The 10,423-nt window shown below is 48.4% G+C and overlaps 1 protein-coding gene across 3 annotated transcripts in view; it reads right to left on the bottom strand.

Moving 5' to 3' along the window:
- LOC140357029 (lysine-specific demethylase 6A-like) overlaps positions 1 to 10,423 on the bottom strand; it is a 101,950-nt gene that overhangs the window by 1,998 nt on the left and 89,529 nt on the right. For all 3 annotated transcript variants that reach the window (XM_072442019.1, XM_072442047.1, XM_072442056.1), the window contains one exon: positions 1,701 to 1,827. In XM_072442019.1, the coding sequence (XP_072298120.1) occupies positions 1,701 to 1,827 (127 nt within the window). The remainder of the gene's footprint in view (positions 1 to 1,700; positions 1,828 to 10,423) is intronic.

Below are 10,423 nucleotides of genomic sequence, written 5' to 3'. Positions count from 1 at the left end.
CTGGGTTTAGACCGGGTTTAGACCGGATTTAGACCGGATTTAGACCGGGTTTGGACCGGGTTTAGACCGGATTTAGACCGGATTTAGACCGGGTTTGGACCGGGTTTAGACCGGGTTTAGACCGGGTTTAGACCGGATTTAGACCGGGTTTGGACCGGGTTTAGACCGGGTTTAGACCGGATTTAGACCGGATTTAGACCGGGTTTGGACCGGGTTTAGACCGGGTTTAGACCGGATTTAGACCGGATTTGGACCGGGTTTGGACCGGGTTTAGACCGAGTTTAGACCGAGTTTAGACCGTGTTTGGACCGGGTTTAGACCGTGTTTAGACCGGATTTAGACCGGATTTAGACCGGATTTAGACCGGATTTAGACCGGGTTTGGACCGGGTTTAGACCGGGTTTAGACCGGGTTTAGACCGGGTTTAGACCGGATTTAGACCGGATTTAGACCGGGTTTGGACCGGGTTTGGACCGGGTTTAGACCGGGTTTAGACCGGATTTAGACCGGATTTAGACCGGACTTAGACCGGGTTTGGACCGGGTTTAGACCGGGTTTAGACCGGATTTAGACCGGATTTAGACCGGATTTAGACCGGGTTTAGACCGGATTTAGACCGGATTTAGACCGGGTTTGGACCGGGTTTAGACCGAGTTTAGACCGAGTTTAGACCGTGTTTGGACCGGGTTTAGACCGTGTTTGGACCGTGTTTAGACCATGTTTAGACCGGGTTTAGACCGTGTTTAGACCGGGTTTAGACCGGGTTTAGACCGGGTTTGGAACGGGTTTAGACCGTGTTTAGATCGTGTTTAGACCGTGTTTAGACCGTGTTTAGACCGGGTTTGGACCGGGTTTGGACCGGGTTTAGACCGGGTTTGGAACGGGTTTAGACCGTGTTTAGATCGTGTTTAGACCGTGTTTAGACCGGGTTTGGACCGGGTTTGGACTGGGTTTGGACTGGGTTTGGACCGTGTTTGGACCGTGTTTGGACCGTGTTTGGACCGTGTTTAGACCGTGTTTAGACCGTGTTTGGACCGTGTTTAGACCGTGTTTGGACCGTGTTTAGACCGTGTTTAGACCGGGTTTGGACCGGGTTTAGTGCTGGTTTGGCACAAGATGGGTCCTGGTTTAGAGTCGGTTTAGTCCGAGGATGGGTCCTGTCTGGTTCTGCTTCAGTCCTGGTTTGGTCTCAGTTGTATCAAGAATGAAATGGAAGAATGTTCTTCACTTGTTTTAAAAAGATTTTGCCTCAACTTTGGCATTTCATGTTTTAGAAATTGGGGGAATAAACAAATCCTCGCTCGCCCCGACACGCTAATACTACTAGACTAGACTAAAAACAGCTCCATCGTTCGACCGTGACGTGACAGAGCGGTTTATGACGCTCAGGGACGACCACCTCGTGAACAGGACCAATGAAGGAAAACACAATGACGAGGGATCAATGTTATAACACCGCTCAAACGGCTCTATTTTACAGAAATGTGTCCTACAAAAGGTGAAATGTAACCATGGTGACAAGGTTGTGGATCCTCCCTGACACAGTATGGAACTTGTGCTTTTACGCAATAATTACAAGTGATCCCCGGGAAAACAAGCGAGTCTTTAATTACCAATGAAACGTGTGTGATTGAAGCAGCGTCTTCATGTGAACGATAATCATATTTATATATTTATGATGATATTTGGTGCTCTCTGACCTCACAGATGGAGCAGTAATGAGCAGGATCGTCTCTGGATCTCGGTCGGAGCACGGTCTCTTTTCCTGCTGTCGCCAAAGCCTCCTTCACCCACTGGCACTGTTTCAACGTCCGCAACAAGCAGTACCTGAGAGAGAGAGAGGGACGAGAGAGGGACGAGAGAGAGACGAGAGAGAGAGGGAAGAGAGAGAGAGGGAAGAGAGAGAGAGGGACGAGAGAGAGACGAGAGAGAGAGAGGGACGAGAGAGAGACGAGAGAGAGAGGGAAGAGAGAGAGAGGGACGAGAGAGGGACGAGAGAGAGACGAGAGAGAGAGGGAAGAGAGAGAGAGGGACGAGAGAGAGACGAGAGAGAGAGAGGGACGAGAGAGAGACGAGAGAGAGAGGGAAGAGAGAGAGAGGGACGAGAGAGGGACGAGAGAGAGACGAGAGAGAGAGGGAAGAGAGAGAGAGGGACGAGAGAGGGACGAGAGAGAGACGAGAGAGAGAGGGAGGAGAGAGAGGGACGAGAGAGGGACGAGAGAGAGAGGGAAGAGAGAGAGAGGGACGAGAGAGGGACGAGAGAGAGAGGGAAGAGAGAGAGAGGGACGAGAGAGGGACGAGAGAGAGACGAGAGAGAGAGGGAAGAGAGAGAGAGGGAAGAGAGAGAGACGAGAGAGAGAGAGGGACGAGAGAGAGACGAGAGAGAGAGGGAAGAGAGAGAGAGGGACGAGAGAGAGACGAGAGAGAAAGGGAAGAGAGAGAGAGGAGAGAGAGAGAGACGAGAGAGAGAGGGACGAGAGAGGAACGAGAGAGAGAGAGGGACGAGAGAGGGACGAGAGAGAGAGAGGGACGAGAGAGAGACGAGAGAGAGAGGGAAGAGAGAGAGAGGGACGAGAGAGGGACGAGAGAGAGACGAGAGAGAGAGGGAAGAGAGAGAGAGGGACGAGAGAGGGACGAGAGAGAGAGGGAAGAGAGAGAGAGGGACGAGAGAGAGACGAGAGAGAGAGGGAAGAGAGAGAGACGAGAGAGAGAGAGGGACGAGAGAGAGAGGGAAGAGAGAGAGAGGGAAGAGAGAGAGAGGGACGAGAGAGAGACGAGAGAGAGAGGGAAGAGAGAGAGAGGGAAGAGAGAGAGAGGGAAGAGAGAGAGAGGGACGAGAGAGAGAGGGACGAGAGAGGGACGAGAGAGAGACGAGAGAGAGAGGGAAGAGAGAGAGAGGGACGAGAGAGGGACGAGAGAGAGAGGGAAGAGAGAGAGAGGGACGAGAGAGGGACGAGAGAGGGACGAGAGAGAGACGAGAGAGAGGGAAGAGAGAGAGAGGGAAGAGAGAGAGACGAGAGAGAGAGAGGGACGAGAGAGAGACGAGAGAGAGAGGGAAGAGAGAGAGAGGGACGAGAGAGAGACGAGAGAGAGAGGGAAGAGAGAGAGAGGAGAGAGAGAGACGAGAGAGAGAGGGAAGAGAGAGAGAGGGACGAGAGAGGGACGAGAGAGAGAGAGGGACGAGAGAGAGACGAGAGAGAGAGGGAAGAGAGAGAGAGGGACGAGAGAGGGACGAGAGAGAGACGAGAGAGAGAGGGAAGAGAGAGAGAGGGACGAGAGAGGGACGAGAGAGAGAGGGAAGAGAGAGAGAGGGACGAGAGAGAGAGGGACGAGAGAGGGACGAGAGAGAGAGGGAAGAGAGAGAGAGGGAAGAGAGCGGGACGAGAGAGAGAGGGAAGAGAGAGAGAGGGAAGAGAGAGAGAGGGAAGAGAGAGAGGAGAGAGGGACGAGAGAGGGACGAGAGAGAGAGGGAAGAGAGAGAGAGGGAAGAGAGAGAGAGGGAAGAGAGAGAGAGGGACGAGAGAGGGACGAGAGAGAGAGGGAAGAGAGAGAGAGGGAAGAGAGCGGGACGAGAGAGAGAGGGAAGAGAGAGAGAGGGAAGAGAGAGAGAGGGAAGAGAGAGAGAGGAGAGAGGGACGAGAGAGGGACGAGAGAGAGAGGGAAGAGAGAGAGAGGGAAGAGAGCGGGACGAGAGAGAGAGGGAAGAGAGAGAGACGAGAGAGAGAGGGAAGAGAGAGAGAGGGAAGAGAGAGAGAGGGACGAGAGAGAGACGAGAGAGAGAGAGGGACGAGAGAGAGACGAGAGAGAGAGGGAAGAGAGAGAGAGGGACGAGAGAGGGACGAGAGAGAGACGAGAGAGAGAGGGAAGAGAGAGAGAGGGACGAGAGAGGGACGAGAGAGAGACGAGAGAGAGAGGGAAGAGAGAGAGAGGGACGAGAGAGGGACGAGAGAGAGAGGGAAGAGAGAGAGAGGGACGAGAGAGGGACGAGAGAGAGAGGGAAGAGAGAGAGAGGGACGAGAGAGAGACGAGAGAGAGAGGGAAGAGAGAGAGAGGGACGAGAGAGGGACGAGAGAGGGACGAGAGAGAGACGAGAGAGAGGGAAGAGAGAGAGAGGGAAGAGAGAGAGACGAGAGAGAGAGAGGGACGAGAGAGAGACGAGAGAGAGAGGGAAGAGAGAGAGAGGGACGAGAGAGAGACGAGAGAGAGAGGGAAGAGAGAGAGAGGAGAGAGAGAGACGAGAGAGAGAGGGAAGAGAGAGAGAGGGACGAGAGAGGGACGAGAGAGAGAGAGGGACGAGAGAGAGACGAGAGAGAGAGGGAAGAGAGAGAGAGGGACGAGAGAGGGACGAGAGAGAGACGAGAGAGAGAGGGAAGAGAGAGAGAGGGACGAGAGAGGGACGAGAGAGAGAGGGAAGAGAGAGAGAGGGACGAGAGAGAGACGAGAGAGAGAGGGAAGAGAGAGAGAGGGAAGAGAGAGAGACGAGAGAGAGAGAGGGACGAGAGAGAGAGGGAAGAGAGAGAGAGGGACGAGAGAGAGACGAGAGAGAGAGGGAAGAGAGAGAGAGGGAAGAGAGAGAGAGGGAAGAGAGAGAGGGACGAGAGAGAGAGGGACGAGAGAGGGACGAGAGAGAGACGAGAGAGAGGGAAGAGAGAGAGAGGGAAGAGAGAGAGAGGGACGAGAGAGGGACGAGAGAGAGAGGGAAGAGAGAGAGAGGGAAGAGAGCGGGACGAGAGAGAGAGGGAAGAGAGAGAGAGGGAAGAGAGAGAGAGGGAAGAGAGAGAGAGGGAAGAGAGAGAGGAGAGAGGGACGAGAGAGGGACGAGAGAGAGAGGGAAGAGAGAGAGAGGGAAGAGAGCGGGACGAGAGAGAGAGGGAAGAGAGAGAGAGGGAAGAGAGAGAGGAGAGAGAGAGGGAAGAGAGAGAGAGGGACGAGAGAGGGACGAGAGAGAGACGAGAGAGAGGGAAGAGAGAGAGAGGGAAGAGAGAGAGACGAGAGAGAGAGAGGGACGAGAGAGAGACGAGAGAGAGAGGGAAGAGAGAGAGAGGGACGAGAGAGAGACGAGAGAGAGAGGGAAGAGAGAGAGAGGAGAGAGAGAGAGACGAGAGAGAGAGGGAAGAGAGAGAGAGGGACGAGAGAGGGACGAGAGAGAGAGAGGGACGAGAGAGAGACGAGAGAGAGAGGGAAGAGAGAGAGAGGGACGAGAGAGGGACGAGAGAGAGAGAGGGACGAGAGAGAGACGAGAGAGAGAGGGAAGAGAGAGAGAGGGACGAGAGAGGGACGAGAGAGAGACGAGAGAGAGAGGGAAGAGAGAGAGAGGGACGAGAGAGGGACGAGAGAGAGAGGGAAGAGAGAGAGAGGGACGAGAGAGGGACGAGAGAGAGACGAGAGAGAGAGGGAAGAGAGAGAGAGGGAAGAGAGAGAGACGAGAGAGAGAGAGGGACGAGAGAGAGAGGGAAGAGAGAGAGAGAGGGACGAGAGAGAGACGAGAGAGAGAGGGAAGAGAGAGAGATGGAAGAGAGAGAGGGACGAGAGAGAGAGGGACGAGAGAGGGACGAGAGAGAGGGAAGAGAGAGAGAGGGAAGAGAGAGAGAGGGAAGAGAGAGAGAGGGACGAGAGAGGGACGAGAGAGAGAGGGAAGAGAGAGAGAGGGAAGAGAGCGGGAAGAGAGAGAGAGGGAAGAGAGAGAGAGGGAAGAGAGAGAGAGGGAAGAGAGAGAGAGGAGAGAGGGACGAGAGAGGGACGAGAGAGAGAGGGAAGAGAGAGAGAGGGAAGAGAGCGGGACGAGAGAGAGAGGGAAGAGAGAGAGGAGAGAGAGAGAGAGAGAGAACAATTAGGACACGACTATAACAGTTTTACACTTGAACATCAGCTCCTGGAATAACCTGTTTGTTCAGAAACTACAAAAAGCTGCGCTGTTAAAACTGTAAAACACAAACAATCCAAGTGTCAAAAACCTAAATAATAATAATAATTAAAGCCGCAAGCGGCAATGATCGGCCCTCGCCACGCCGCCGCCACGCCGCAAGAGGAGGGGGCGCTAGCGCCCCAATTGTCCTTTTATTACGCCTACTGCTGAATCTGTGACGCTGTCACATCTTCTCCCCTTTGTTTTACCATCAAAAAGCAATTTTATTTTGAATTCTTATCAAAATGTGCGGCTTTGCCGCACAGACACCGTGACTTTTTGAATAAAAATGTGGATAACTTTTGATGGTCCACCCCTGAAGATGAGTCTCACCAAATTTCAGGTTAATAGGGCTGACGCCCTGAGGGGGAGGAGTTTGTGAAAGTATGAAGTGTAAACATGTTCTGGCGATTTCCCCATTGGAATAACATGGGAGGTTTTGGTCATCGTTACGGCAACGCCATAACAATTATGACATGGGTCTCATTGACTTTTTTGATGGGGCTAAAATTGAGTTGTGTGTCAAATTTCATATACTTTCGCAAAACTAAACATTTAACCTCCATATAAAATCTGTAGGGGGCGCTGTGGCGCCAAATGAATTTATTTCACTTCAAGTAGGTTTAGGGCAAAGAGTTTAACAACTGATTCTAATTTGATGCAATTCGGACTTTATCTGCGCAAACGGCAGAAATGTTAAATTTGGGAGATTTCTGAAATTCTAGCTAAAGTTTGCGGCTTCGCCGCACAGAGACCGTGACAGGTATCAATGTAATTTGAACAATGTCCCACTCCTCAGTAGCATTTTCACCAAATTTCAGCTTTTTAGAGCCAACGGCCTGGGAGGAGTTCGTAAAAGTACGACGTTTGGAAAAACTCCCGAGTCATGTTTGAAGCAATATGGCCGACATTTGGTTGGGCGGACGGCGTTGCCGTAATAATATTTTTTACTTCTCTTGTCACCATCTACCTCTGCGCCAAATTTCACGATTCTACGATCAGATTTTTTTTGGGTCATTTCCTATCTCTCAATGTATTTTTGGTACATTTGGGGGCGCTGACGCGCCAATTTTTTTATTTTAGAAAAGGGAAATAGCCAGAATGTAGAGAGGCACGATTTTTAGAGGTGTGCAAATTTTTGTGACTTTTCGTCAATGTTCACTGGGTGAAAAATAGGGGGGTTGGTCCCGAGAAGAAAGAAAGAAGAAAGAAAGAATAATATTCCGATGCGAAAACAATGTTTCCCATTTTTCAAATATCATAAACTATACATTTTCGGAAAGCGCTTGCGCTTTCCTACCTCATGGTGTGGGTCCCTGGTCTTGACGGGTAATTTCGTTAATTTTGAGTGGGCTCCGCCCACTTTGTGTTTTTGGCCCTCTATACAGTAATAATGTTCAATTTTTGCATTACATGCTTATATGCACGGAACATGCAAGAGATGGGGAACGTATTCGTGAGCTACTTAGCGCAAATGAGTGCTTTATAAGGGGAAAGTGCTCGTTTAGTGCGCACTTTTGCACGGGCTTCGCCCGTTTACAACGGTATTGTTCCATTCGCGGGCCGCCGGCCTTCCGATTCTGCACTTTCGACTTGATAAAGATGGCGCCCTTATTGTGTGTTGAATTAAAAAAGACAGACAGACAGACGGCGACACATTGGACATGGCCAATCCAGTGTAAATGAACACAAGTGTCAGTCAAATTTGCTGCGCCGCCGCACAGAGACCGTAGCACTTGGAATATAAATGTGGATAACTTTTGATGCCGCTTGTGTAGATGATATTTCCTCAAATATGAGCTTGATCGAGCTATTGCCCACGGAGGAGTTTGTTAAAGTGTGAAGCGTAAAATGTGAACATTTCATAGATTTAGCGCTTTTCCAATTTGTGACAGTATATTTGCAGCTCCACGGCACAGAGACCGTACCAATTAAAATCAAAATATGGATAAATTTTGATGCCCCGTTTGGGTAGATGATTTTCCCCAAATATGAACTTTATCGGGTATTCGCCCTAGGAGGAGTTCGTTAAAGTGTGAAGCGTAAAAATGTGTTGATTTGAGCGATTCTGCGATTTTCCCATAAGGATAACATGGGATGTTTCTGTCATCGCTACGGTTACGCCGTAAAAATATGACTTTGGCTGTCATCCTTTTATGATCAGGATGGCAAATTAGAATTTTGTGCAAAATGTCATGTTATTTGGAAAAAACTCTATTGTTTATAGGCCACTCTGAAGGCCAAATAGTCAGAATTCTGGGAAACGTTTGCGGCTCCGTCATACATAAACCGTAAAAGTTATCCTTAAAATTTTGATAACTTTAAATGCACCACTTGTCTAGAGGATGTACACCGATTTTGAAGTCAGTGGGCAAAACGCACTAGGAGGAGTTCGTTAAAGTGTAAAACCTAAAAATGTGGTAATTTGAGAGATTTTGCGGTTTTCCCATAGGGATAACATGGGAGGTTTCTGTCATCGCTACGACTACGCCGTAAAAATTAAGGCATTTTTGTGATTGGCTTTTGTGATCGGGACGGCAAAATAGAATTTTGGGTAAAGTTTAGACAATTTTGGTAAAACTAATTTTTGACCTTCAATGTTAATTTAAAGGTCACTCTGTAGGGGGCGCTATCGCGCCCATTTCAATTTTGTCATCATAAACTGGTCCAAACAAGAAAGTTTAACAACTGATTCAAATTTGGTCCTAATCAGACTGGTTTTGATCAAATGGGCGCAATTTTTAGATCGGCAATATTCCAAAATAAGTTGTCCAACTTTGCGGCTGCGCCGCACACAGACCGGTAAAGGTATCTCAAAAAATTGGATAACTTTAGATGCCCCACTTGTCCAGAGGACGTCCGCCGATTTTGAAGTCGGTGGGCAAAACGCCCTAGGAGGAGTTCGTCAAAGTTTGACGTGAACAAAATGGCTAACACAGCGTATTTTCATTTTCAAAGGAATTTTGGGCAAAGTTTGGTGAGTTTTTGAGCATGTTCAGGGGGTCAAATTAGAGCTCAAAGCGCTGAAGAAGAACAAGAAAAATAATAAAAATAATAATATTTTTAGCAAAAACAATATAGCTGTTTCCACTATAACAACAAATTATACATCGTTTGAAAGCTCTAAGCCTTCCCGATGCCGCCATGGGGTGGAATCATCATTACGAGCGCTTACGCGCTCGTCACTCCCTATTCCGTCGGGATGCCCCGCCCACTCCCCATAGACTTCCATTGATTTGAGCAGATACAAGCATGGCCCATGCCTGCGGCATGGATTCTCGCGTACGGGACGATGCCAGGAGTGATTTTGGAGGAATGCAGCGCTTCGCGCTGCTGTTGTCAACAATGACTCATTGTTGACTATTTCTGTCATAGCAGGAGTAAGTATGCCTTCGGCAGCATTGCGGGAGCAATAGGCCCTCCGCCCTGCTGGGGCTCGGGCCTAAATATTCCGATGCGAAAACAATGTTTCCCATTTTTCAAATATCATAAACTATACATTTTCGGAAAGCGCTCGCGCTTTTCTACCTCATGGTGTGGGTCCCTGGTCACTGACGGGTACTTTCATTAATTTTGACTTTGTGTTTTTGGCCCTCAATACAGTAATAATGTTCAATTTTTGCATTACATGCTTATATGCACGGAACATGCAAGAGATGGGGAACGTATTCGTGAGCCAATTAGCGCAAATGAGTGCTTTATATATCGTCATCCCAATGTAAAGTGCTCGTTTAGTGCGCACTTTTGCACGGGCTTCGCCCGTTAACAATGGTAATGTTCCACTTTCCTACTACTAATTAGTATGCACGGAGCGTGCATGAGTGGAGGAGTGCGTTAGTGAGTGTTTGGAAGTGGGCGAGCGCTTCGTGCTCGATTTCTTGCGCACTATTGCAGCCGTGTCTTCGCACGTCCTTACGGGACTAATAGGCCTCTCGCCAGCTTGTGCCGCTCGGGCCTAATAAAACACAAAAAGGGCTTTTAAGAATGATCTTAACTTATCACAATGTAACTTTAACCACTGTTTAGTGTTTACTCAACTATTAATGAACTCATCAGAACTTGAAGTTGTATTTTAATATAATTAAATCAAAACATTGATATATTTAAAAAAAATAAACTTTTTAAAATGTTTTCTTCATTCAATACATTTCATCCTTTATCTGGTTAAAACTGTATTTAAATAGTCATAATAGACATAATAGTTCAACCAGCCTAATGTGGCCAAGATATCACAATATAAATATAAATGAGATATAAATGTGTGACTACAATATAATATAATATATATATATAATATAATAAACAGCATGATTTAAACTAGACAAACACCATTTTATTATTGGCACAAACTCAAAAACAGAAACATTTCTTTTCAATTTAACAACTCTCTTTTTGATACATTAAATCTATATTTGTATAACAATAGTGCATAAGTTTATCTCTTTAAGTGTCTGTAACACAAGGGCCCGTCAGGGAGATGCACCTGTCATGAGGACCTGTCATGAGGACCTGTCATGA

Source organism: Eucyclogobius newberryi, unplaced genomic scaffold (assembly GCF_026437365.1).
Source record: "Eucyclogobius newberryi isolate DKJ021-1_F unplaced genomic scaffold, fEucNew1.0.hap1 SCAF_1, whole genome shotgun sequence".
Taxonomy (NCBI): Eukaryota; Metazoa; Chordata; class Actinopteri; order Gobiiformes; family Gobiidae; genus Eucyclogobius; species Eucyclogobius newberryi.
Note: the sequence above shows the minus strand (reverse complement) of the source record. Positions and strands in the feature narration are given on the sequence as shown.